At 29.7% G+C, this 23908-nt stretch overlaps 4 protein-coding genes across 4 annotated transcripts; 2 read left to right on the forward strand and 2 right to left on the reverse strand.

Annotated features, from left to right (window-relative positions):
• Positions 1-4272: 4272 nt before the first annotated feature.
• Positions 4273-6807, forward strand: LOC124843254 (transcription factor bHLH18-like). The gene is made up of 4 exons (XM_047319955.2): positions 4273-4480; positions 4614-5081; positions 6124-6483; positions 6570-6807. The coding sequence occupies exons 1-4, from the start codon at positions 4442-4444 to the stop codon at positions 6654-6656; spliced, it is 954 nt and encodes a 317-aa protein (XP_047175911.1). The 5' UTR covers positions 4273-4441; the 3' UTR covers positions 6657-6807.
• Positions 6808-7392: 585 nt separating this feature from the next.
• BRIZ2 (zinc finger (C3HC4-type RING finger) family protein) lies at positions 7393-10561 on the reverse strand. Its single transcript, XM_047319988.2, has 12 exons — positions 10336-10561; positions 10142-10257; positions 9953-10061; positions 9734-9848; positions 9503-9600; positions 9242-9348; positions 8889-9135; positions 8737-8790; positions 8497-8640; positions 8195-8259; positions 7862-7916; positions 7393-7775 (listed from the first exon to the last, which is right to left on the reverse strand). The coding sequence occupies exons 1-12, from the start codon at positions 10513-10515 to the stop codon at positions 7617-7619; spliced, it is 1449 nt and encodes a 482-aa protein (XP_047175944.2). The 5' UTR covers positions 10516-10561; the 3' UTR covers positions 7393-7616.
• A 646-nt stretch (positions 10562-11207) lies between these two features.
• On the reverse strand, positions 11208-15140 carry LOC124843260 (3-isopropylmalate dehydrogenase 2, chloroplastic-like). The gene is made up of 11 exons (XM_047319962.2): positions 14849-15140; positions 14642-14771; positions 14441-14552; positions 14092-14167; positions 13876-13964; positions 13104-13190; positions 12339-12455; positions 12098-12205; positions 11903-11956; positions 11672-11824; positions 11208-11514 (listed from the first exon to the last, which is right to left on the reverse strand). The coding sequence occupies exons 1-11, from the start codon at positions 15057-15059 to the stop codon at positions 11434-11436; spliced, it is 1218 nt and encodes a 405-aa protein (XP_047175918.1). The 5' UTR covers positions 15060-15140; the 3' UTR covers positions 11208-11433.
• Positions 15141-17718: 2578 nt separating this feature from the next.
• LOC124843262 (ACT domain-containing protein ACR11-like) lies at positions 17719-20391 on the forward strand. Its single transcript, XM_047319963.2, has 10 exons — positions 17719-17973; positions 18282-18342; positions 18485-18610; positions 18699-18793; positions 19337-19421; positions 19524-19583; positions 19689-19744; positions 19830-19935; positions 20016-20084; positions 20152-20391. Exons 1-10 carry the CDS (start codon positions 17831-17833, stop codon positions 20212-20214), a joined length of 864 nt encoding a protein of 287 aa, XP_047175919.1. The 5' UTR covers positions 17719-17830; the 3' UTR covers positions 20215-20391.
• The last annotated feature ends 3517 nt before the right edge of the window (positions 20392-23908 follow it).

The raw sequence follows: 23908 nt of genomic DNA on the forward strand, positions 1-23908 counted from the left end.
GTTTTGCATTTCATATTTAATAATCATAAATTCTTTAGTACATGATTCACCGGCAAGCGGACGGTGGGGGTGTGAAAAGAAGCCTGCTATTGGAGGACCGAAGGACTGAACGCATTAAATAATATAATTTAAAAAATTATATTTTTGTATACACATAAAATTTTAACATTTATTTTACATTATATATTATTTTTTTTTTCTCTTAAAAAATATAAAAATTTACTTCAATATTTTATTCTTTATTTTTACATTATATGCAAAATAAATGTAAAATTGTATTACTCTATAATTTATGAGAGTTTGTCTCCATTCACATAAATGAATCTACATATTTAATTTAGTTTGTAAAATGAAGTTATCATTTATAACGGTGAAATCTGCCTTATCTACTTTTTTAAGGATATCATTTAATTGCCTTATCTACTTTTCATAACGGTGAAATCTGCTTTTTTTTTTCATCATTCCATAAATCAAGCAAGTGTAACAACTAAAAGGTGAGAAATCCATAACACACACATACATCATATTTAATATATCAAAATATGGCATTGATAATATTTTTATAAATAGTATATCAAGTTTTGTTGAAGGGTGATTTTCTATAGGAGGTGAGACTGACTATGGGAACATAAATCAAAACCCACACTTATTTTTCTATAAGAATATTTTTGTGACACAAAAAAATAATTAAGAAAATTGATCCCATATGACCATTTTTCTTAAATAAAGAGTAATTTTCAAATTTGAATTGAAATTACAAAACTAATAAATTATTTTAAGTCAACTTACACTTGTCATTGGTAAATATTTTCTGCTTATATATAAAATAATGGTGACATATAACCGGAAATTTAGTATATGCAGTTTTGCAATCAATGCCTTTTAAAACCCTCAAATTTAATTGAATACCGTTACATATATATACATATATATATATATATATATATATATATATATATATATATATATATATATATATAATCAAACTTGTTATTTTTTTTTCCTCAGAAATTTTCTAAAATAATATTTTTTTCTGCATATGTATTATTACTAGAATTATAGTACATATAATATAACTTATACTTATTAAATTATATAAATAGCATACAATCATTTCACTTGAAGAAGGTTAATTGCACTTTCACGCTATTTTTTAGATAACTTAAACATTGCCAAACATTAAATATGGATAAACTATTGTATTGCGATTCCCAAAAAAAATTTAATCCTATTTGATTAGTTATTCATATTAAGAGTGCAATTTACAAACATAGTTAAAAAATAGTCTGTTTAAGTAATTATTTTTAGCATTATACTTAAATATAGTTTTAAAATAATATTTATTTATAGTTCTAAATATATAATAAAGTGAATATAGAGAAAGATAGAAATGTTAAGTGGTTGGGTTTATAAGTATAATAAGATTATAAATTTTAGTAAGATAAAAGGTGAAAGAATAGTGGAATTGGAGGTACAGAAAGTAAATATGAATGGGTTGGTTAATGAAAAGAGAAAATGAGGTTTTTATTGGGCCGAAAAATGATCTAACACAGTGAACCAGGTCAGCCTTTTCAACACAGAATTCCACTTTAGTGCTCAATTGTTCTCACCAAGGCAAAAAATCATTCTCTGTTTTTCTTTTAAGCAATTTTTAAAAAAATAAAAATAATTTTTTTTATTCCAGTTGTTTTTTGCATGTTTAATTAGGTTTAAACTTTATAAATTTAATACTTTTGCTAACGACGTTTGTGAACACGGGAGGTTGCGTGTAAGTTTGTGGTTTACTTTTTTTTTATTCTTTTCTAATTTTTTTACTTTTTATTTTTTAATTAAAAATTAATTAGTCATACGTCAACTCAATATCATATCTTATTCTAATATTAGTGTCACGCATTATTTAAAACTATTACAAATATTAGAAATATTAAATGTTTTAGATTTAAATCTCAATTTTACAAATACTGGTATATTTAGAATATAAATATTATAGAAAAATATTTAATAATTATATTCTAATAATATTTTAAATAATTATATTCTATTTAACAATTGAATGTAAAAATATACTTAATTTATAATTTAATAATAATTTATAATTGAATTTCAAAAATAATTAATAAAAACATCAATTTTAATAAAAATATTAGTATAATAAAAATTAAATTTGATTTCAGATAAAATTGTTCCATTTTAATAAAAAAATTAAAACTAAATGGAATAAAAATAAAAATATATAAAAATTGAATTTAAAAAAACACAACCACAAACTAACACATAGTAAAATACTAATTTGACATTTTTTAATTAAGAAAGTTAAAAATAAATTTAAAAAACCACACACATAACATGTACCGTTCACAAAAGTTAACTATTTAAATATAATTAGCAACTACAAAATTAAAAACATTGGACCTAATTAAATACGAAAAAAAAGACTAAATTAAACAAACATTGCAAAAATAGAAAAAAAAATATTTAAGTCTAGAAAATATACTTATGTTTATTTGGTATAAACTTATTCTATTTATTTTTTGGAACTATTACACTATTATTCAACTGTGTATATTGTTATTTTATTTTAATTTTTTAATTATATAAATTATTATAATCTTTATGTGGTATTTTATTATTAAAAGATGGTTATCAATACATGTTTGTAAGTAAAAATTGTCAAAAGATATTTTTCTTTTAATTTAGATTGCAATTGAAAATTTTGATCAAATTGTTAATCTTTGTCATATAAGATCAACACATAGTTGATTGTGTTTTTATGTGTACATATTGACGTATTGACTTTAGTTTTTTTTTTGGTAAAATTTGTTTGAGACCAAAGTTCTATAAGAGTTTAACATAAAAATGACCTATTTAATAGTTTATTAATATGTCATATTGTTGGCTTAAAGCTCCTCAGACAATCATAGTTAAAATTTAAGAAACAAAATACAATTAATCTCTCAAAGTTTTCCTTTTAATTTCCATAATGATTCCTGAAGATATAACAACTATCTGTATAATACACAAATACAATTATTTTGCACATACCGAGAATGAAAATAATCATGCATTTCATGCTAATATTATTTTTAATTATTTAAAAACCTCTTTAAACTTCATGTCTCCAACTCAGATTCCCAATTATTTTAATTTCATTTTTTGTGAAAAATATTTTTAAAATAAAACTTCATATTTACTTAGAATAAACTTTAATAATATTTTATATTCGGTCATTCAGAAAAATATTAAAAATGGGGATGGCAGTTAGATAGGAAAATAAAAAATAATTTCAGAAAATTAATAAAAAGGAAAATTTCATTAAAAAATGAGTTCGTACAATTTAATAACGAAAGAACCTAACTTCAATCCGGGATGGCCTCTGGAACTGTCATTGTCTGCACCCTTTCAATCTTTGTGTCATCTAATCAAAAAAGTAATATATACATTAACTTTTTTAATATTTTTAATAAATTATATTAAAAATATGTAAAAAAGCTTGATTGCAAATTTTTCTCTTTTAAAAACATAGTTAAAAAAAATTGAAAAGAACAGAGAATGTTAAGGGTTGCAATCGAAACAGCTGTTATAGGGACTTCTGTTGAAATCGTCAGTGACTTTATTCCTGACAACCAAATAGGAAACCCTTCTAACTATTCATTATCCGACAACGCTGCCTCAATCATTTACACTTTAAAAATAATCATTAATAAAATAAATAATATATAAAGTCATAGTATTTTCATAAAAAAAACATAATTTATATTTTTTATATTAACAATCTTATATCCATGCATCATAGTTTATGGAATAATCTCACACATTACTTATTTTTATAATTTTTTATTTCTCTTTTTCTTCTACGTCGTATACGTAAAAATGAGGTACTATACATGGTTTATTATACCTAATTCATTAATCAGACACTACTCATCTGGTTGCTTGCATGTTGTTCTTCGTGTAACCTTCAGAACTATGTAGACATCTTTCATTTGTAAGTTCAAGTTTTAAGGAAATATTGTTTATTGTAATGCCTCAAAAAGTTGACATCACGTAGACAGAAACAAAAAGCCTTTAGTCTCTGTCTTGTCTTGTCATTGATAATCAACCTTTAAAATTATTAACCGAATAGAACATTAATTAATTAAAACCATTAAGATAAGTAAACAATGATTAAGCTTAATTATGTTGAAAGAGCTTCACGATAACTGTTAACCAAAAAGACTAGTATTTTATACATTAACGAAGATGATTTTCTGAATTTATAACCAGTAATACAATAAGGAGTAATTTCTTGTCTCGATCAATTATTTTTCTTTTTTCAATGCACTCGGTGATTATTTATTGATGACGAGAGCGCCTTTTTCCTCACGCATCTTCTTCTTGGACCAGAACAGTCACACGTATAGGTCCACACCCGCCATACTTCACCTTCTTCCGTGTCCAAATAATGGAGGAAAACCACTGGGGGAAGTTGTCTTCCCATATGGTAATAACTGATTGCAATATATTAATCGCATGATATAAATATATATATATATATATATATATATATATATATATATATATAAGTGTAACTTGATCAATTATTGTTTCTGAAAATTGTTGGGATCGATCCGTAGGAAATGGAGGATGAGGTGTTGAATGAATGTTTGTGCCAGACGAAGACCTTTGATGAAGAGTTTTTACGAGATATTCTGCAGCAGCCGCAAGAGGGTGCAGCTCCAGATCTTAATACTTTCGGTGAGACAAGCTGTGTGATAAGGGCAGGTGGTGGTGATAAGTTGATGATGAAGAACAGCAACTCATCCATGATGAATAATCTTTGTGGTGAAAATAAGAACAAGGCAACCGCATCTCCAACCACCTATGTACTGTCTTTTGACAAATCCGATGATCCTCATTCTGTGTCTGCTTGGAAAGATGTCTCCCACAAGTTGCCTTTGTCCTCGACAAGGACCAACCAGGGAACCAAGAAGATTCGAAGCGCTTCTGAATCAATGGATCACATCATGTCAGAGAGAAAGAGGAGACAGGAACTCACCAGAAAATTCATAGCACTTGCTTCCACTATCCCTGGCTTGAAGAAGGTTGGTTTATCTTTCACTCAAATCCCGTGCATGCCTTGTTAATATCTGTCAAATTTAACACTATTTGCTTTTAATTTTTCCTCAGGGTATATAGATAGTTATGTTATTATCTTCATGCTTCATATATCTTCCTAAAGCACAACCTTTTTAGAGTACAAGTGAAAGGAAAAAGAGAAAGTAACAGATTGATGGTGGGTTTGGAAACCCATTGGTATCATTGCAGACGAAAATCCCGCTTTTCAAAAAGCAGTAAATAAAAAGTAAGTCTTCAACTGTGGATCGAATAAGCACTATAATGAAAATAAAAACATAATGTAAAAGTGAGATGAAAAAAGAGAAAAGATAATGGAGATCACAATCACTCAAGAGAGAATATAATGAATTAGAATAAACCAAACGATAACAGAAAGTATTCTTTGTTATTATCTCATCTGGGATCATGTGAAGTAATGAGCTGTAGTGAATAGGAGTTATCAGAGTAATTATTTAAAGACACAATTTATAACTCAACTTTAAGATTTATCAAACCTTAGTTCATAAAACATAAAAGAGCAAACTTGGTTTGTTATACAGTCAGAAACTGTGGGATCAAGTATATTGGAAGGTACATCAGATCGTGTCGTGAGGGTAAACCAAATCTCAGAGTTAATAGAGGAATATGCTCATGTCATAGTGTGTTTGGTTTTACAATTTAAATGTGTTTTTCATATTTCCAACGTAGTTTTACAATTTAATAGTGAAGGATTATTGGTGAGGGAAAGGCCAGAATAGTACCATGAAGCTTCTGAAACCTGTTCGTGTAGTCGTGGCACAAGACAACAATGTGTGGTGTGAAACCAAGGACGCAGAGAAGAGTGGCTCGTGGAATGCGTGGGACAGTTATATTTTATTTAAATTGGATCACAGTAACCACTTCAAACGATGAACTATTTTCCCTGATCAACCTAAACAACATTAAGAGTTAAGAGTGAATAAAGATGGTGTAGAAAACTTGCTAAAAACTGCTTTTAAAACTGCTAAAAATGTAATAAAATGTGTGTAGATGGACAAGGCACATGTACTAAGAGAAGCAATAAATTACGTGAAGCAACTGAAAGAACGTGTAGAAGTGCTAGAAGAAGATATCCAGAAGAACGGTGCAGAATCATCGATCACCATAACAAGATCTCATCTATGTATTGATGACACAAACAGTGACGAATGGTATGGGTCCAATGAAGCAGTTCCTGCTGAAGTTGAAGCCAGAGTCTTAGGGAAGCAAGTGTTGATCAAAATTCATTGTGGAAAACAAAAGGGTATTCTGCTCAAAATATTGTCTCAGCTTGAACGTCTTCATCTCTTGATATCCACTAGCAATGTCTTGCCACTTGGAAGTACCATTGACATCACCATCATTGCTCAGGTAATTAATTAATAGCAACATATGAGATAATTAGTTTGTTGTTCAAACTTGTGTATTTTGATCTCTGCAATATATTTGTATTGCAGATGGGTGATGAATACAAGATGGTGGTGAAGGATCTAGTGAAAGAACTGAGACAAGTGGCTATGATGAAGTCATGTGTGTCACAGTGACGAGTCCACTCATTTTAGTTTAAGGACTTGAGAATCTCAACTTATGAAGCCAATAATTCAATGGTTTCTTTTGTTTATGTGAGCCAATAAAATTTGATTTATGTTTTCTCCTGTTAACTATTATATATCTCACGCCTGATTTATTATGGTATGTTAGTCTTAAAAGATCCAAGATCACCAATAATATATGATAGGATAGACATTTAATCTGTAATTTATAACAATAATAAAAGTAAAGGTGTAAACAAATTATTCCAAAGTTCATTTTTTTCCTATTTTATCCTTTAAAATCATACATAACATTAACTTGAGAGCATATTACAAAGTACATCATGAAATTAATCACGCCAAAAAATAAGAATAAAAAAACTTTTAATTTGTTTTAAAGTTAAGGTTTGCATTGTTTGATGGTGTTATCACCTTAAAATTGAATATTTTTCAGTGAGGTTGGATATTTTGTTTTGAATATAATAAGGATTTCTCAATGGCATTTTATTGATAAGTGAATAAAACTATAATCAATATAAGTAAGTGGGATTGAGTTTGAGTATTATATACAACTTTATGGACCGGATCTTATGAGTTGATTAATAACTTTTGAACTATTTAAGTTGTCTGCTAATTTTTTGTATATTAAAAGATTGAGTATGTCCAAGTACAACATTACTTAAAATAAGATTTGCCCATCGAGGAATGTATTTCCCCTGGATACTTGCTTCTGTTCGGATATCATCAATCATAAGAATTTGTGGTAAAAGTTTATGTCAAGAAATCATTTGACTAGTTGTAAATCTCAATATTTACAAGTCTAAATAGATACATACTCGTGTTTCATACAGGAAAAAAAACGGAGTGAAAACATGTTAACCGAGGATAAACGCACAAGTGTAATTTCTATAAATTTGTGAAAATATAAACAGGATATGGGTGGTCGGAACAATGAAATAACTCATTCTCCTGTTATGCATGCCTGTATTCTCCTTCCTGCTGCTGAGAAGCACTAATTGAGGATGAATCCTTTGATTTTTGAAATACAGCCCCTTCTTTAATCTCATCATCTGAAACGGGTAGCTCTTCTGCCATCTTCCCCCCCTCAAGACAAACCATGAGATCTCCAAGCTGCACAGGTAACGAATGTATCAATTTTCAATGCACACTACAATTCAATAAGAAAAAAGAGAAAATAGGAAAACGGTATCCCTCACCTGCTTTTCCAGCTCCGCTACTCTATCCTCCATCATTCTAGTAGCTTTTCTCTCCCTTGAAAAAGGTACTTCACACGTCAGTTTGCAAACCATTGGAGCAAATTTGCAATTACTTGAGTTCAAGAAATTGAAATCCATGGCAATTGCAATTACTTGAGTTCAAGAAATGGAAATCCATAGCAATTGCAATTACTTGAGTTCAACAAATGAAAGTCCATCAAATTACAAAACGGAGAATACGAACATCACTTCTTTAATTAGACACAAGTCAGCTTCATACCATACTCAATAGAAAACACCATCATGAATACGAAATAATGAATAAAAGTATACCTCTCTTCAATCTCAACTATCTTTGCTTTCCAAATGTCCTCATTTTTCACAAGATTCTCATTAAGCTGCAGATACACAGACAATATGAACATTTGCAAACTTGTACATATATGGAAAATTACATCTTGACAACAGGGCACCACTTGAACATTCAGTGAAAGACAACAATAATTTTTTTCAATTAAAAAAAACAGTTGTAAAATGGTTTTGGATGTCAATATATTAGTACAGACACACCCACACATATAACTTATGCTACGAATTCTGCAAAAGGGAATTTCAAAGATTGGATTACAACTTACATCATCCAGAAATTTCTTCTCTTTCTTACATCTGTCAATCTTGGACTGAATCTTCTGTTGTTTAAGATTGACAGCCTTCTGAACAGCTTTGGAAATTTTTCTTTCAGATTCTTCTTTTACTTCTTCTAATAAGGATTCAAAATACTACATTTAATTTAGTTTAACACGGAAAAAGATTAATCAATATAAGTTTAGAGATATTAGCAGATTCACAGCAAATGACAAATCGAGTCTACTTACAATTTTTTGGTTTTCAAGTTGAGTAGCAAGCAATTCATTGTACTCGTTGACAATCTGTAAAAGAAAAGGTATTTATTTAATGTATGAAAAATTAAAACTCCTTGTAAAAGTACAGAAATCTAAGAATTATTAAATTAGTCTTAAAACATTACAGCTTCGACTTTACTATTAAGTATAGCCTCACTCATGGCATTGTCTTCACAGCTGCAACTTCCACATCCATTATCTGCGTGTGCACAGTGAGCGTTCAGCTCAACCAATTTCCCATCAGTTTTGGACTGAATAAGTCTGTGAACATAGTTGTCTCCCACATAATCCCACACACGTTTGGTTTCCACTTCTAGGGAATAGCAATGCTGCGTCTCTTTCCAGTGTATTATAGCATGCCCTCCCTTGTATCTGAAACAATATTTTCCTAGGAGTTTCAGAAGATCCGTATAGTTGTAATCAAATACAAATTAAAAAGAAAGAAATAAGGGTTGGTGAAGAAAACTGTCAGTCTCACCTTCCGCAGCCAACATGTCCACATATAACGCATATCCACAGGTTCTCAGTGGTTTGACAGACAAAACAAATCGATTTTTCAGCTTGCTGCTGGCAATAGCGGCATACCTGAAATAAAAAAGTGGGAGACTTGTAAACACGCAACTAACCGATAGGCATTTAAAAAATTAAGAATTAAGAAATTATTACTATAAATTATAAAGCATACAATTCATTTTGAATTGTTTGATCTTGAATATAAAGACTGAATGAAATCACTTACAGGACAAGAAGAATCGGCCCATTTTGAAATACAAGAACAATGGAAAGAATGGTTGCATATAGTTGTAAGAATTCCACTGGTGTCTTGATCTAATCGCTCTGCAAGAAATCATAAATAACTAGAACACTTAGTCCGTGCATTGGTGACGAGCAATATATAAATGAAAGATGAAAAAAAAAATTGAGTAGCAGTAGACAAGGCAAGGCAAGGAAAAAGGGATGTAAAATGTACCAAGACAAACAGGACAAGTTGGCTGTTCAGTTGAGCTGGCATTTGAGGGTTGCGCATGTTCAATGGAACCAGTGTACTGCACGTCTAACGTGAAAAGAACTCGGCAAACCTCGACCTATGATTAATAAATAAATAGCAAGGGAAATTCAATTAATTCATAAAACAAGCAAAAAATTGAAAAAAATGGATAATAATTAAACAGAGAAAGAAGAAAGAAACCTCAAGAGAGGAGAATCGGCGGCCATTGTAGTGCTTGAAGAAGCTGTCGGTGGAGTCTTGGTGGTCAAAGCGAATCAAGACACTGTACTGATCCTCCATACCGTCCATCCTGAGAAAGAAACAAAGAAAACGTGAACCTTCGATTATTGCTGTGATGTGATCGCGCGAGCATAGCATATAGTTGCGTACCTAACAATACGCATCTCTAGCATGTGCTGAATGAAGGAACCACAGAACTGACAGAAATCCGCATAGGTCATGTGATTGGGGACGCCGACAACGCAAACAAGAGGCTTGCGTCCAACCTAACAAGAAATTGAAATTGATTGGTCGATTGAAAATGCGAAGATATGGAATAGAATAGAAGACGAATAAAAGGATACCGGAAGAGTAGCAGGAACGTCGTCGGGGAATAGATGCATGAGGCCACGGGTCTCTTCGATTGTAGGATTTCCAGAAGAGAAGTTGAAGAGAGAAGTGGAGAAGGAAGACGAAGAGGACTGGCTGGGATCCTCGTCGGAGGAGGGTGCTGCAATCGCTATGCTTGAAGTGGAACTCCACATCGCTTTACAACAACAGCACCGTGACACACCCACCACACTAAATACTCACTTTCAAACTAAACTTAACATCTTATTTTAACCTAAACTTCTCGATTACGTAATCTAATCCCAAATCTTCATTGTTAATATTGTAACACTTTTATTACTTTAATTTACTAATTTATAGAAAATAAAATAAATAAGCTTTCGTAAATTTAAGAATTAATAATATAATGCTAAAATTTACACAATCAAAGGGATTTAAATTCCGTAAAGGAAGCAGAAATGGGAGAAGTTTTACATATAATGAATTGCGATGATTTCTTCGAACAAAGTTTCAAGGATATTTTTACATCATGCGTTGATACTTTTGCAATTTATAATAACGAATTAGTTATATTAATATCTTAATTGTATTTTTATTATTAAATTAAAAGATTGATATATATTATTATATTGTTAAAATAGAATTATTAAGTGGGCGTTAATTTGATAAAGGTGACAAAATATCATTTTTCTTTTGTATCATCAATAATATTTCTTAATTAAAATAGGCAATTCTTTTAAAAAACTATAAAAAATAATAAATCTTGTTCGAGAGTTGACTTCATAATAATAAAAATGTAACATTTAATTACTCAGAGATGTTTCAAATTTTGGTATTCGAAGCCGAGGAAACGTTGCAAGTAAAAATAGTTTTCCTTATTAGAGAATGGATGAAAATTTAAATCTGCATTAAATTAAGCAGTATAATGCTGGGAACAGGAAAACAAACTTGAAACTTTCGAAAGTACAATCATACATAGGCTGGTTGGAAACTTTGAAATACATGCATAATGCAGAAGGAAGCAGCCTCAACTCTCCAACTAGGGAGAGTTTTCCACCTTTGGTAGTGACCTTCAAGATACATCAGATGCCAATTTCATCTAAATTCTAGAATCACACTGTAGCACCAGAAGGAACATTAGATTCCACTGACTTCATTATCTCTTCACCTAGCTGTTTGCACCCTACCAGCTTCTGCATCAACACATAATCCAGACATCAACCTAATTTAGCAAAATATTTCTCTACCGTCCAATTCTAATCAATCAAACGCAAAAACAATCTCACGTGTGATTAAAACGGGACCCAAGTTTTTTCAACATGTATGTTATTTAATGAAAGGGATGCTTACTGTTCCAGTAGAATATATGTCGCCAGTTCGAAATCCTTTGTTCAAAGTGTCCAGCACTGCATTTTCAATTCTTTGAGCTGCCTTTTCTTCATCTAGGCCATATCTCAAAAGCATGGCAGCACTGAGAACAGTAGCAAATGGATTTGCCTTGTCCTGTGTGCAAATAATTATGCTGTTGTTAATCATGTCATTTTAAGCAAATAAAAAAAAATGTAACTACAAGAAACCAACCTGTCCAGCAATATCAGGTGCTGAACCATGTATGGGTTCAAAAAGTCCTGGACCCTGATTCAATAAACATCCAATATTCAAAAGGAAACCGATAATGTTACTTGCCTCATAACATAGCACGAAGCATTGCTAGATAACTTGAGAAACATGCTCGAGATATAAATTATAGTTGATTATGGATTTTTTTTTCCGTACCGAAGCCCCAAGGCTAGCAGAAGGAAGCATCCCAATACTTCCGGTGATCATTGAAGCCTCATCCGATAATATATCGCCAAAAATATTGTTTGTCACAATGGTGTCAAACTGCAAAAGCACAGGGTTAGATATTGCAGCACTCGCATTTTTATCATCAAAGAATTTTTTCGTTTGAGTAGAAATTTTCATAGCCATAAATGAAGTGAAAGACGAAATACAGTAGTTCATTCCATAAACAGACCTGTTTTGGATTGCGAATTAGTTGCATTGCGGCATTATCAACATACATGTGAGAGAGTTCAACATCAGGATATTCTTGTGCTATTGCCGACACTCTCCTCCTCCATAGTATTGAAGCCTGGAAAATTCAAATATAGTTAGTATGCAGGTACTGGACCTAAATCTATCACTATTATCTTCTTGTTCATTTCCCCAAGATACCAAAAAATGCACAAATTTATATTATTCAGCAAATGTGGAAATGCTATATATAATGTCAGTTGCATCTGCAAAAGACCTCCATAGTTTCCAATGTTTAATTCTTGATTTCCTTGTACAGGTTCCTCGGGACAGAGTAGAACCTATCACTGCATATCTCAATCTAATCAACAACGATGTTTCTGAGGTATAAGCAAGACATAGAGATACAACCGTGCTTCTAAACTATTCACAAACATAGATCAATAGAAATTTGCATCTATTTGAAAAAATATAAAAAATATTAACAGAAAGAGTGAAGCCATGTTTTAAACCTAAGTTGACTCAAAAGTTATATGTAACACCTAATCTAAACTGAATCTTAAAAAATAAAAACAAATAAGAGAATTTTCTTTGCAGCATGACTGAATCTTTCAATTTCAAGTTTAAGCAATTTGAGGCCTCTGCCATTTTCAATTGGAAGGCATCTGCCATGAACTCTCTTTTCTGTCTGTACATACATTATAGTAAGGCAAAAGCTTCACAGTATTCCTGAGTAAGTTTCATGGCATAATCCAGTAATACACACCTCTAGTACATTGGCTTTGTCAACAGAGCAAAGTTTCCCACGACGCTTCCGAGCTATCTTAAATGCAGCATGAGCTATGCGATCAATCTGGTACAGAAATTATTGTCAATCAGAGAATCAGGATCCAGAGGTAATACGGAAATTAGTTAAAGAAACAGATCCGGAAGAAAACTAAAAGTCCCCTCAGGGCCCTCAGGGAAACAAAAAAGTGAAATCCATATCTGCATGTAAAAGTCCCTTGAGTGGTAAAAAACCCTTATCCCTCGTCCTAGACTAGAAATGTGTTAAAGAAAAAGACTTAATTGAATTGACAGAACAAAAGAAAAAGATCTTTCCCCAAAGATTTTCTTTCACAGAGATTCTCTTCTTTCATAATGTGCAAAACTCAATTCTCAAAGAATACATACAAGACTGAATGAATCCCCTTCTTCTACACTCCTCTATTTTTGTACCCCGTCCCTTAACTAACTAACTAGTATCCTAACTATCTCAGCTAACTTCCCCTTCATCTTCCCTGACTCCTAACACGATGATTACATGTTTTAACTATAGATCTTGAGGAAACCCAGCTCCAGCTACTAATATTTATAGTCAAATTATAGTTTTCAACTTTCTTGAAATGATTGCACAAGAAACTCCACTCAAATTCTCTTTAACAGAAATATCCAACGAAGGTCAGTAACCTTTTTTAGTCTGTTGTAATACATATATCTTTATAGCTCAATTGTAAGCATGCATTAGGATTTATAACCGTTTTATAATATTATGATACCTCGTGTTCAGCATAAATCTCAGTATTAAAACCAAACTCTTCACCATCTTCATTGGTGCCGAATCCCCTGGGTTTTCCAAAATAGATACCTAAATAACAACAGAGCATAAAAAAGATTTAGGACAGCGAATTAGCTGCACATATCCACATTTTAAGAAAATGGATGAATATTTGACACTCCAAATTTAAATATTATAGAATCATAACACCACAGACCTCCAGTAAGTTCCCTTACAACCATGAGATCAACCCCTTCAGCAACCGCTCTCTTCAAAGTTGAAGCATCTACTAACTACAGAAGAATTAAAACAAATTAAAAACCACACTAGAGATGAGTTGAAAACTATTAGGGGACAGCAAGGAAACAAAAATAAAAAATCTCTATTCACACGCATTTATCACATCATATAGCGTGCCCCAGATGTCCTTCCTTTGTCATCCATCTCAGAACACATGCAGTTCAATTCCAAGAGACAAAAAGCAAATAACTTTGCCCCCTATACTTATCTCAGTTTCACAGTCTCACCATCAAGAATGAGAAAATGAAGTATGAAGAAGTTATTACCTGAGGAAATACAGACGCAGGCCTGAGATTTGCAAAGACTTTAAGCTCTTGACGAAGCCCAAGCAAGGCAGTTTCTGGCTTGAGATGTTTGTCGTTGTTATCCCATTTATAACTTCAAGTAAATGTATTTCAAAAAGAGGAGGCACAAAGCAATAACAAAATTGAAAAGAAAGAAAAAGGTAAAGAATAAAAGTCAAGTACCCTCCAACAGCACCAAGCAGAACAGCATCAGATTGCTTGGCGGCAGAAAGTGTCTCGTCGGGTAATGGGATTCCCGTGGCATCAAGCGCAGCTCCACCTATAAGCCTCTCTCGGAACTCGTATTTGATCCCTGCTTTGACAACACAGCAATTAGTTACCCAATTGAAATTGAAAATGCTGCGATTTCGAAGAGAGAGAGAGCCGTACCTTCGAGATGACCAGCGAGGAGAAGAACGTCTTTGGCGACGGAGATGACTTCGGGGCCGATACCGTCGCCGGGAAGGAGAGTGATAGTGTAGGAACGCTGCGACTTCGAAGGAGTGGGCGCGGCAGAACAAATCGGAGGAAACCTTCGTGAGAAGAATGAGAAAGAGGGTTTCGATGGTTTGAATTGGAGGAGTTGCAGAGAAGCCGCCATCTTCCTTTTCTTCTCGATTTTCAACAAGCTTGCCTCACTGAACTGAAGCTTTTACTCTTCTTTTTTTCCCCTTTGTAGTTATGCCTGAAATTGGGTATGAAAAAGGAAGTAAGAGTTTTTTTTTTTTTGTTAGTCATTATAAAAAAAATAATTTTATGGAAAATTTGAAAAGGTTTTTTATTTTTATTTAGTTACATTGATTTTTGATTTTATCCTTCATAAATAGATCACACAAAATTTATAAAAATATTTAAATTTATATAACTTTTAATTCAATTTTAAGTTGACTGAAATAATATATATGTTGTTATACCAATTATTAGGTAGTGTTCACTTAGATTTTAAAGTTATGTCATGTTTTGTTCCTAAAAGAAATTATATAAATTATTTTTAAACTCCAATAAAAAGACTAATTAATTAGCTTAGCTGAATAATTTTAAAAAAATATTCTTTTAATCTTTTAAAATTTTAATGGAATATTATAATATTTGGTTTTCTTAGAAAAAAAAAATTCTACGATTATAATACTTTTTAATGGATGAAAATCTTGACTGCTTGGCAAAATTTCTTTTATAAAAATAATTTTTTTAAATATTTTATAAACTTATTTTCGAACTTAACCTATTTTTTTATTCATCGGTCCATTGATAGCCTATGCAAACCCTAACACAACACAGTTTCTATATTAAAAAAACTTGGTGTGGATCAAGGATTATTGGGCTAATTAAAAGAGTATTTTTAAATTAGTTCATATATTCACAGGTATTCTTTCTTGTCTTCTATGGTCTAATTAAAAGGTAGGAAATCATAAATGTTTTATCTAATTTAAAGAAATGTTGAAATTTGTTTTGATAGAGTTAAAGTTGTCTATTTATCGAATAGTTTGTTTTTCAATCCGTTTAATAAACTAAAACATTAGTTACACAAAATAATTCGATGTCAAAATAAATAAATATTCGACAAATTCAATAGTTAATATATAATAGATACAATCATCTACTTTTTTTATGTAAAACATGTATTTATAAATCTTTAAATCAACTTTAGATTACTAACAATCTAACTATACTAGTTGATTTTACTCACACTTTGTCATAAGTTAATCGAAATCAAATCTAATTGTAACCGTATGATTTGTAAGACATAATTACTCAATTTCTCAAATGATCATTATGTTGACTCTTAATATATATATATATATATATATATATATATATATATATATATATATACACCATTCAATCTAAAATTATCATAGGATACAAAATCAAATAAACTTAAATGTTATAATATTATATATAATCAATAATTTTGTTTTCTTTAGTATTAATTTAGTTAGACCTTTCTCTTATATATAATATTCTATTATATGTAAATATATATTTTGATTTAGTGAATTATTTTGTGCCTTTTTTTTTCTTAACATCTTATATTCCTTTTTATAGTATAATTATATAGTTATAAGTTATGAAAAGTTACACAAGACAAATAACCGAAACAATAACAAATTGATTGGGAATGATAAATGTTTCACAAGTGACATATTGTAAGATTACAAACATGAGAAGAAATTGATTGGGTATGAATTCATTTATAGGTTTGAAACAAAGAATTAATAGAAATGTTAAAAACAACTAAACTATTAGAAAAGTCACAACATTTAGATAAACTTAATTTTCTAATTTTTTTTAAATATTCAATTAAACCGGTTTTGTTGTATTACTTTACATTTTCGTTATATATATATATATATATATATATATATATATATATATATATATATATATATATAACAAAAATCCAATGTTAATATAACCAAAATGAATTAATTGAATCATTTAAAAAATAAATAATTAAATTGAATCAAATAAAAAATAGATATTTAATTAATTTTTTTGTAAGAATTAAAATATCAAAATAGAATTTTAGTAAAAAAAATTGTTGCTTGAAATAATTGTAATTTGTTTATTTATAATTACGTGACTAGCACAATTTGTAATTTTATTTTTGCTTATTATTTTGAAGAATTTATAATTTATTAAACTTTTTCAGCAATCATTTGTTTGTTCCGGAACACATTGGCTAGATCAAAGAAATTTAAAAACTAAAAGCTCATTAAAGGTACATTATTTAAAATATATATGTAAATATAAAATTTATTTTTGTAAAGCTATTAAATTAAACAATTTGCAAACTTATGTAACTTGTATCAGATTTTAGTTGAAAAAAATATTTTGATATAGTATGAATTATAAATTTTAAGACGTAAGATATTTGAATAATTTTTGATTTTTTATTATTTTTATTTTAAATTAAAAATAAAAAATATTAATATATTAAAATATTTTTGTAAATATATTTTTTTATGAATAAAAGAACTAAAATTTTATTAAAAAAGGTGATGTAAGTTAGGAAATCCCGTTTTAAAATTTATTTCTAAAATGTGTAAAATTACAAAAATGAGAACATGTAATAGGTAATGTTATGAAATGAGATAAGTTTGTAGGTGATATTTGTGGATATACAACATTAAAGTGAGTAGGGACCGATTTTATCTGTTCCTACGTATCATGCTACTCTGCTTCACACACATCTTAATTCTCCACCAAACGTGTCGCTGTTTCTGTTCTTGTCCAAATCTATAAAGGCCCAACCAACAACATTATCAGTTGATTTCAGACAGATAAAGAAACCATTTTTACGCTCTCTCTGATTTTCCATTTTTCTTCTCTCTCTTCCTCAACCACTGCCCCACTTTTTCTTTCATCGAAATGGCTGTAGCCATGGCTGCTTGCAGTCTTGGACTTCACTTGAGTGCTGATAACACCTTCAGAGCTTTCGAAAAAACCACTGTCTTCAAGGGCTCCTCTGCTGCTGATGCTACCAAACTATGTTACATTACTCACAAAACAAGGTATATATGCTAACTCTAATTTTCTGTTGCCTGTATCGTGTATGGCGAGATTCCATCTAGCTTCTGTTGGATTGACAGTTTCTGCTGTAATAATGCTTCACTTCACGTAATGAATCGATTAAAACTATGAGTGGCCTCTTAATTATAAATTATTAGTTAGGAATGTATAAGATGAGTAGTGAAAGATGTTGGTTGATTCGTATCTTCAATTTGTGGAGAAAGTATAAAAGTTGCAGAGTGAAGTGAGAGTAAAGCTGCTAGGAGTGCACCCCAATTATTTGTGTTAATTGTATGTACCATTTTGTCAGATTATCATCTTCAGGAATAACAATCATCCCACGAGCATCAACAGTTACTGGTACTGTGGAGGTATATATTTAGCAAAATCAACGAACATGGTTGTCATTCATTTATTGCATGTGAATATATAGGCAGTACCTACTTCATTTTTCTGATGGTCGGTGACTCTCATCACTGAAACATTTGAGTTCAACTTTTGTTTGGAGAACAGGATGGGAATCAAGGAGAGACTGATACCATTCCAACTCCGATAGTTATAATTGATCAAGACTCTGATCCAGATGCAACGGTGGTAGAGATAACCTTTGGTGATCGCCTTGGTGCTCTTCTTGACACTGTAATTGAAGCCACTCGCTCTCTTTTTACTTTCATTTTTTGGATAATGTGAGTATTACTAAAACTGACTATAAGCTCTATTATTGCAGATGAATGCGTTGAAAAACTTGGGGCTGAATGTTGTTAAGGCAAATGTGTTTTTGGATTCTTCTGGCAAGCACAACAAGTTTTCCATCACAAAAGCGTAAGGACCGTATTCTAGAACCAATTATTTGTTTAAAAGGAATAACAGGAAAAAAGAGGGTAGGCTTCAAATTATTTAAGTATGTTATTGCTGCGATTGGTAATAAGGGTCATCGTTTATCAACGGGAATAACATCTTCAAGTACTAAGCTGTTGGCTCCTTATACTGTCTAAAAAGAATGGCCAAAATTTGATGATATCCTACCTTATCTTCTTGTCTGTTAAGAGAGACAGAATCTATCTATCTGTCTGTCTAAAAATGAAAAAAAATATATATTTAATATCTTTCCACAGAATGGATGAAGAGATTAGCATAAGCACATCATTGACAAATTTTAAGCCTTAATTATTATCACAGTACAAGTTCTCGAGATGGCTACTAAACTGGGAAGGCTTCTAATCATGTCCATTATTTACATTGAAACAGCCTTCTGAATTGGGCTCTGTCATTAAATTAAACTATGTACCACAAATTTATTAATGAAGCTGCTGAATGGTTCTATTTCACCTTTGATTGATCGTGTTAATGGAGCTTTGTTTGCAGTGATTCTGGTAGAAAAGTGGAAGATCCGGAGTTATTAGAGGCAATCCGTTTGACAATTTTAAATAAAATGATTCAGTATCACCCGGTATGTGTTTTCAGAAACTCTCATTCTTATGTTATCTTGAAGCATGCATGCATGGTTAGAAAGGTGGAGGGATTATTGTTGATTTGATTGAAAATGGTGAAGGAATCAAGCGCCCAATTAGCTCTGGGAGCAGCTTTTGGACTTGTGGCTCCATCGGAGCAGGTGAATGAATACAATAACAATACTCTGAAATCAAAATTGCTTATTTGAGATCCCTCTGCTTTGTTATTGATGGAACAAGGTCTGAATTTTGTTAAAATGTTTCAGGTTGATGTAGAGATAGCAACCCACATAACCATATCCGATGATGGCCCAGATAGAAGGTGATGCTTAGTTGAAACTTGAAACTCACATTATCAATATAATAACAACATAACTGGTAATGAATTTGAGCTTTGTTTTCTGCAGTTTGCTGTATGTGGAGACAGCAGATCGACCTGGATTACTGGTGGATCTTGTAAAGATTATTACTGACATTAACATTGCTGTTGAATCTGGAGAATTTGACACCGAGGTATGTAATGTAGTTAACTAAATTAATCACATGTTAATCATTTTTTCACTCCTAAACATTCAACCTTAAACCAAACTTAGGGACTCTTGGCTAAGGCAAAGTTTCATGTGAACTACAAGGATAAAGCTTTAATCAAGCCTCTCCAGCAGGTAAACACTTTTTAAAATTTTGTTAAACCATCGATGGATCATAATTAAATTATATTGTATATTTTAGGTTCTTGTTAACAGTTTGAGATATTTCTTGAGGCGACCTTCGACTGAAGAATCTAGTTTTTGAGTGCCAATTATCACAACTTTCAACAACAACTGCAACACATCCTCTGCAATATAATTGCACCATGTATTCTTCTCCATTTATACTGCTTTTACTAATAAAATTTGATAAAACTGTGAATCATTGTAAAGTCAACGTTGCCAATTTCTAATTTTAAACTCGTTTCTGAATTTTTATTTATTTATTTTTTATTAATTGACTATTTTAATTTAAGAATATAGGAGATTGGGGTTGACTTGGCTGCCTACAACAATTGGATTGGGTTGAATGGATAAGTCTAACCCATTTGAAAGCCAACCAATCCAAAAAAGTGATTGGGGTTCAGGGGTTGAAGATTTTGACTCTGACTCCATCTACTTTTGACCATATTAAAATATAAAAGACATTTAATATTTAACTATATTAATCTTCGATTTTATTTATTTTAATTTTAACCATATTCACTTTTAATTCAAAAGTTTATTTATTCTGTTTTAATAAGGTTGGGTGGGTGGAGGTGTGATTATCTCCATTTCGTTTTTATTTCTAAAGTAAACAACAATTTTGCATTTTTGTTTTAATAGATAATGAATAGAATTTTTTTCTTGTTTTCATTTTTATCGAATAATAAATGTACTTATTTTATATACATGTGTGTGTAATGTACTCGTTACCTTATTTTTTTTTTTCAAATATTGATTAAATAATATTTTCAAATAATAAAATGATATCAAAGAAAATTAGGTTAGCAAAGATTGAATACGAAAAGTATGCAGTAGTTTATTTATGATTCTTAAGAGAAATCAAGATATATAGATAATGTAAGAAATGAGAAAACAGTCAGTCTCCTTTATATATTTTCTTTTGTTTTTTAGTGACAAACTCAGAGAAAAAATGGCATACTTAAATTATTTACATTTATTTGATATTGTTTTTACTTATTTTTTTATTAAATACAAAAAATTTATATTTTTATGATCATTTTATCTTTATATAATATCATTTTTCAACTCAAAAAGGAACTACATAATCAATCTTGCATTAGTTTAGTAGATACATAACTACTCCCACAATTTATGCATTCATCTAATTGCAAATACAATTCGAGTTTGAGCTTTCTAAAGCTAAAATTTTAATTATCACGAGACTTAAATAAATAAAAAATATATTTCACACACAAAAAATTTATAATTTTTTATTTCTTAAAAAATATAAAAAAATTATTTTATTACAATTATTTTATCTTTGTAATATGTGTTAAATAAATATAAATATATGTTACCGTACATTATTCTAAATAATAATTCAATTCTTTCTTCTCTTTTCTTTTAACTCAAACGCATTTGCATTATAGTTTTTATTTTATTTTTACTTCATTTTTCATCAATCATATAAAAAAAGGTATTTTTTTCTCAAGCCAATGAACTAAAACAAAAAAATGGTTAAACTATAAAGACTATATAGGTAAAAACCTAATAATATCGTTACTATTGTTCCTAAAAAATATATAAAAATTACATTTATATTTATTATATAAACTATAAAAAAAATTGTTAAATAGACAGAAAAACAATAATACTCATATCTCCAAACAGAATAATTATTTAAAGTTAATATACATTCTAAAAATTATATTGAAAAAAGATTATTATTATTATTATCATAAATAGGAAATGAGTATAACCATGATGGCACAAACAATCATAGCTTTACAAAGACAATAATCAGCACATATATATCAAAGTAAGGAATTACGGAAATAATATATTATTAGAGATATTGAAAAAAAAAATTCTTCACCGAAATTTTCTTCTTTTTTTTCTAAAGATTTTTTGAAATAGAAATAGAGAACAAAATAACTAAAAAAATATAAATTATTAAAATATTACTTTTCTAGATAAATTATCTAAAAAATAAGGTATTTTAAACCTATTCATATAAAAAGATTGATAAAAACGTTAAAAGTATTTTTCGTTCCCAAACTATTATAAAATATTATGTTTTGTCTTTAAGCTAAATATGAAATATTAAAAATCATTTAAAATATCTTTCTTAACAAACAAACAGTATATAAATGTTATATTATAGTCTATTGTGTAATTTTTGTTTGTAACACGGGAAACATCTCACATACCGTTTGTTAGAATTAATATTTTACATAATTTTCATATAATTATATATTTTATAATTCAATTTAGAAATTAAAAACATATTTTTATAATAGTTTGAAAAAAATATTTAACCTTATAATATTTGGTGGAGATAATTTATTATTTAACAGAAATTATTTGAATTAACTTATAATAATTGTATGTTTATTATAGGTATTTTTAGATGATTTGTGTGAAAAATTTTGAGAGAGAAAATCATGTGTTATATAAAGAAGAAGTGAAGGATTTGTGATGATTCTCGAATAAAATTATTAATTTTCAATATTTGTTTTTTAAAATAATTTTATTAACTTTTTTATTTAATTTTTATAACTATTCTTTACAATTAATAAATAATATTTTTAAGAAATCATTCATTTTCATTTTCTCAACTATTTTTTAACTTAAAAAGACATTTATATTCTAAAATATAGACCTATGGATAATGGCAAGCAAGTAATGGCAACAGTTTCATGATACCATATGTCACTGCTTGTCTAATTTCTAAATTGGCAATGACTTTTTATCACTTTATTCTGCTGGTCCAAAAATGAACTACAATCTTCTTCTCTTTTTTTTCACATGTAATCTTTCCTATTTGGGAAAGGAATATACTATAATATTATAATTTATAATTATAAATATAAATATACGAGAAGTGATATTTTTCACATACAATTTTTTTACATTAATTTAACATTTTCTTTCTTTCTTTTTTATTTATTTTTCTTAAAATTAAAAAATTTATTCTTTTATAACCATTGCAATATATATCAAAATTAATGTATATATATTATTCCATTATTATATTATACATGTGAAAGATATACAGGATTGGTAGATATAATGGAAAGAGCACTTACATGTCATGTGTAAGATAAAAAAAGCAATGAATGAGGTGAGTGAGGGACAGCCTTAAACAACTGATTCTTTTTTCAAACTTCTCTGCTACCTACCAATGAGAAATTATTATGAAATATGAAAGGAACCTGATTCTTAAGACCCAGATTCAAGTATTGAAAGAGAAGTAGTTGAGAAAATCAACTTGTGTTAGGGTCGCAGACAAGACAAGTTTGAATTTCTTAATTGGTTGATGAAATAACTAACAGCTTCAAGCACAGAAAAATTCAGTCCTTCACATATACTTGGCCAACAAATCACCACATCTCAAAAACTCTAAAATCAATGCAATGAAAACGAAGAGGTCTATTATGAACTGCTTGATTAATATAAGGGATATGTAGGGTTTAGAATAAGTCTTTTTATATAATTTATCTTCTAACTCCAAACTTAGGTTATAGTTTGGTCTTTGATTGTCCTTGTATTATTTGTTTCGATATACGTCGTTCGTTACAGAAGACACTCCAAAGCTAAAATAAATGTATAGTAAAATAATTAATTATTTGAATCCGGACAGTCACAGTGTTATAAGAAAATACTATCTTAAGAATGTTATAAGAAAATACTATCTTTAGTTTGTGAGACAGGAACATTGATCTAATCAAGAAGAAACCGTCTTCTAGAATTGTCTTACTATACATTTCGAAATCGGATTCAACGTGGTTTTG

This window comes from Vigna umbellata, chromosome 6 (genome assembly GCF_029865625.1).
Source record: "Vigna umbellata cultivar VRB3 chromosome 6, Vumbellata_1.0, whole genome shotgun sequence".
Taxonomy (NCBI): domain Eukaryota; kingdom Viridiplantae; phylum Streptophyta; class Magnoliopsida; order Fabales; family Fabaceae; genus Vigna; species Vigna umbellata.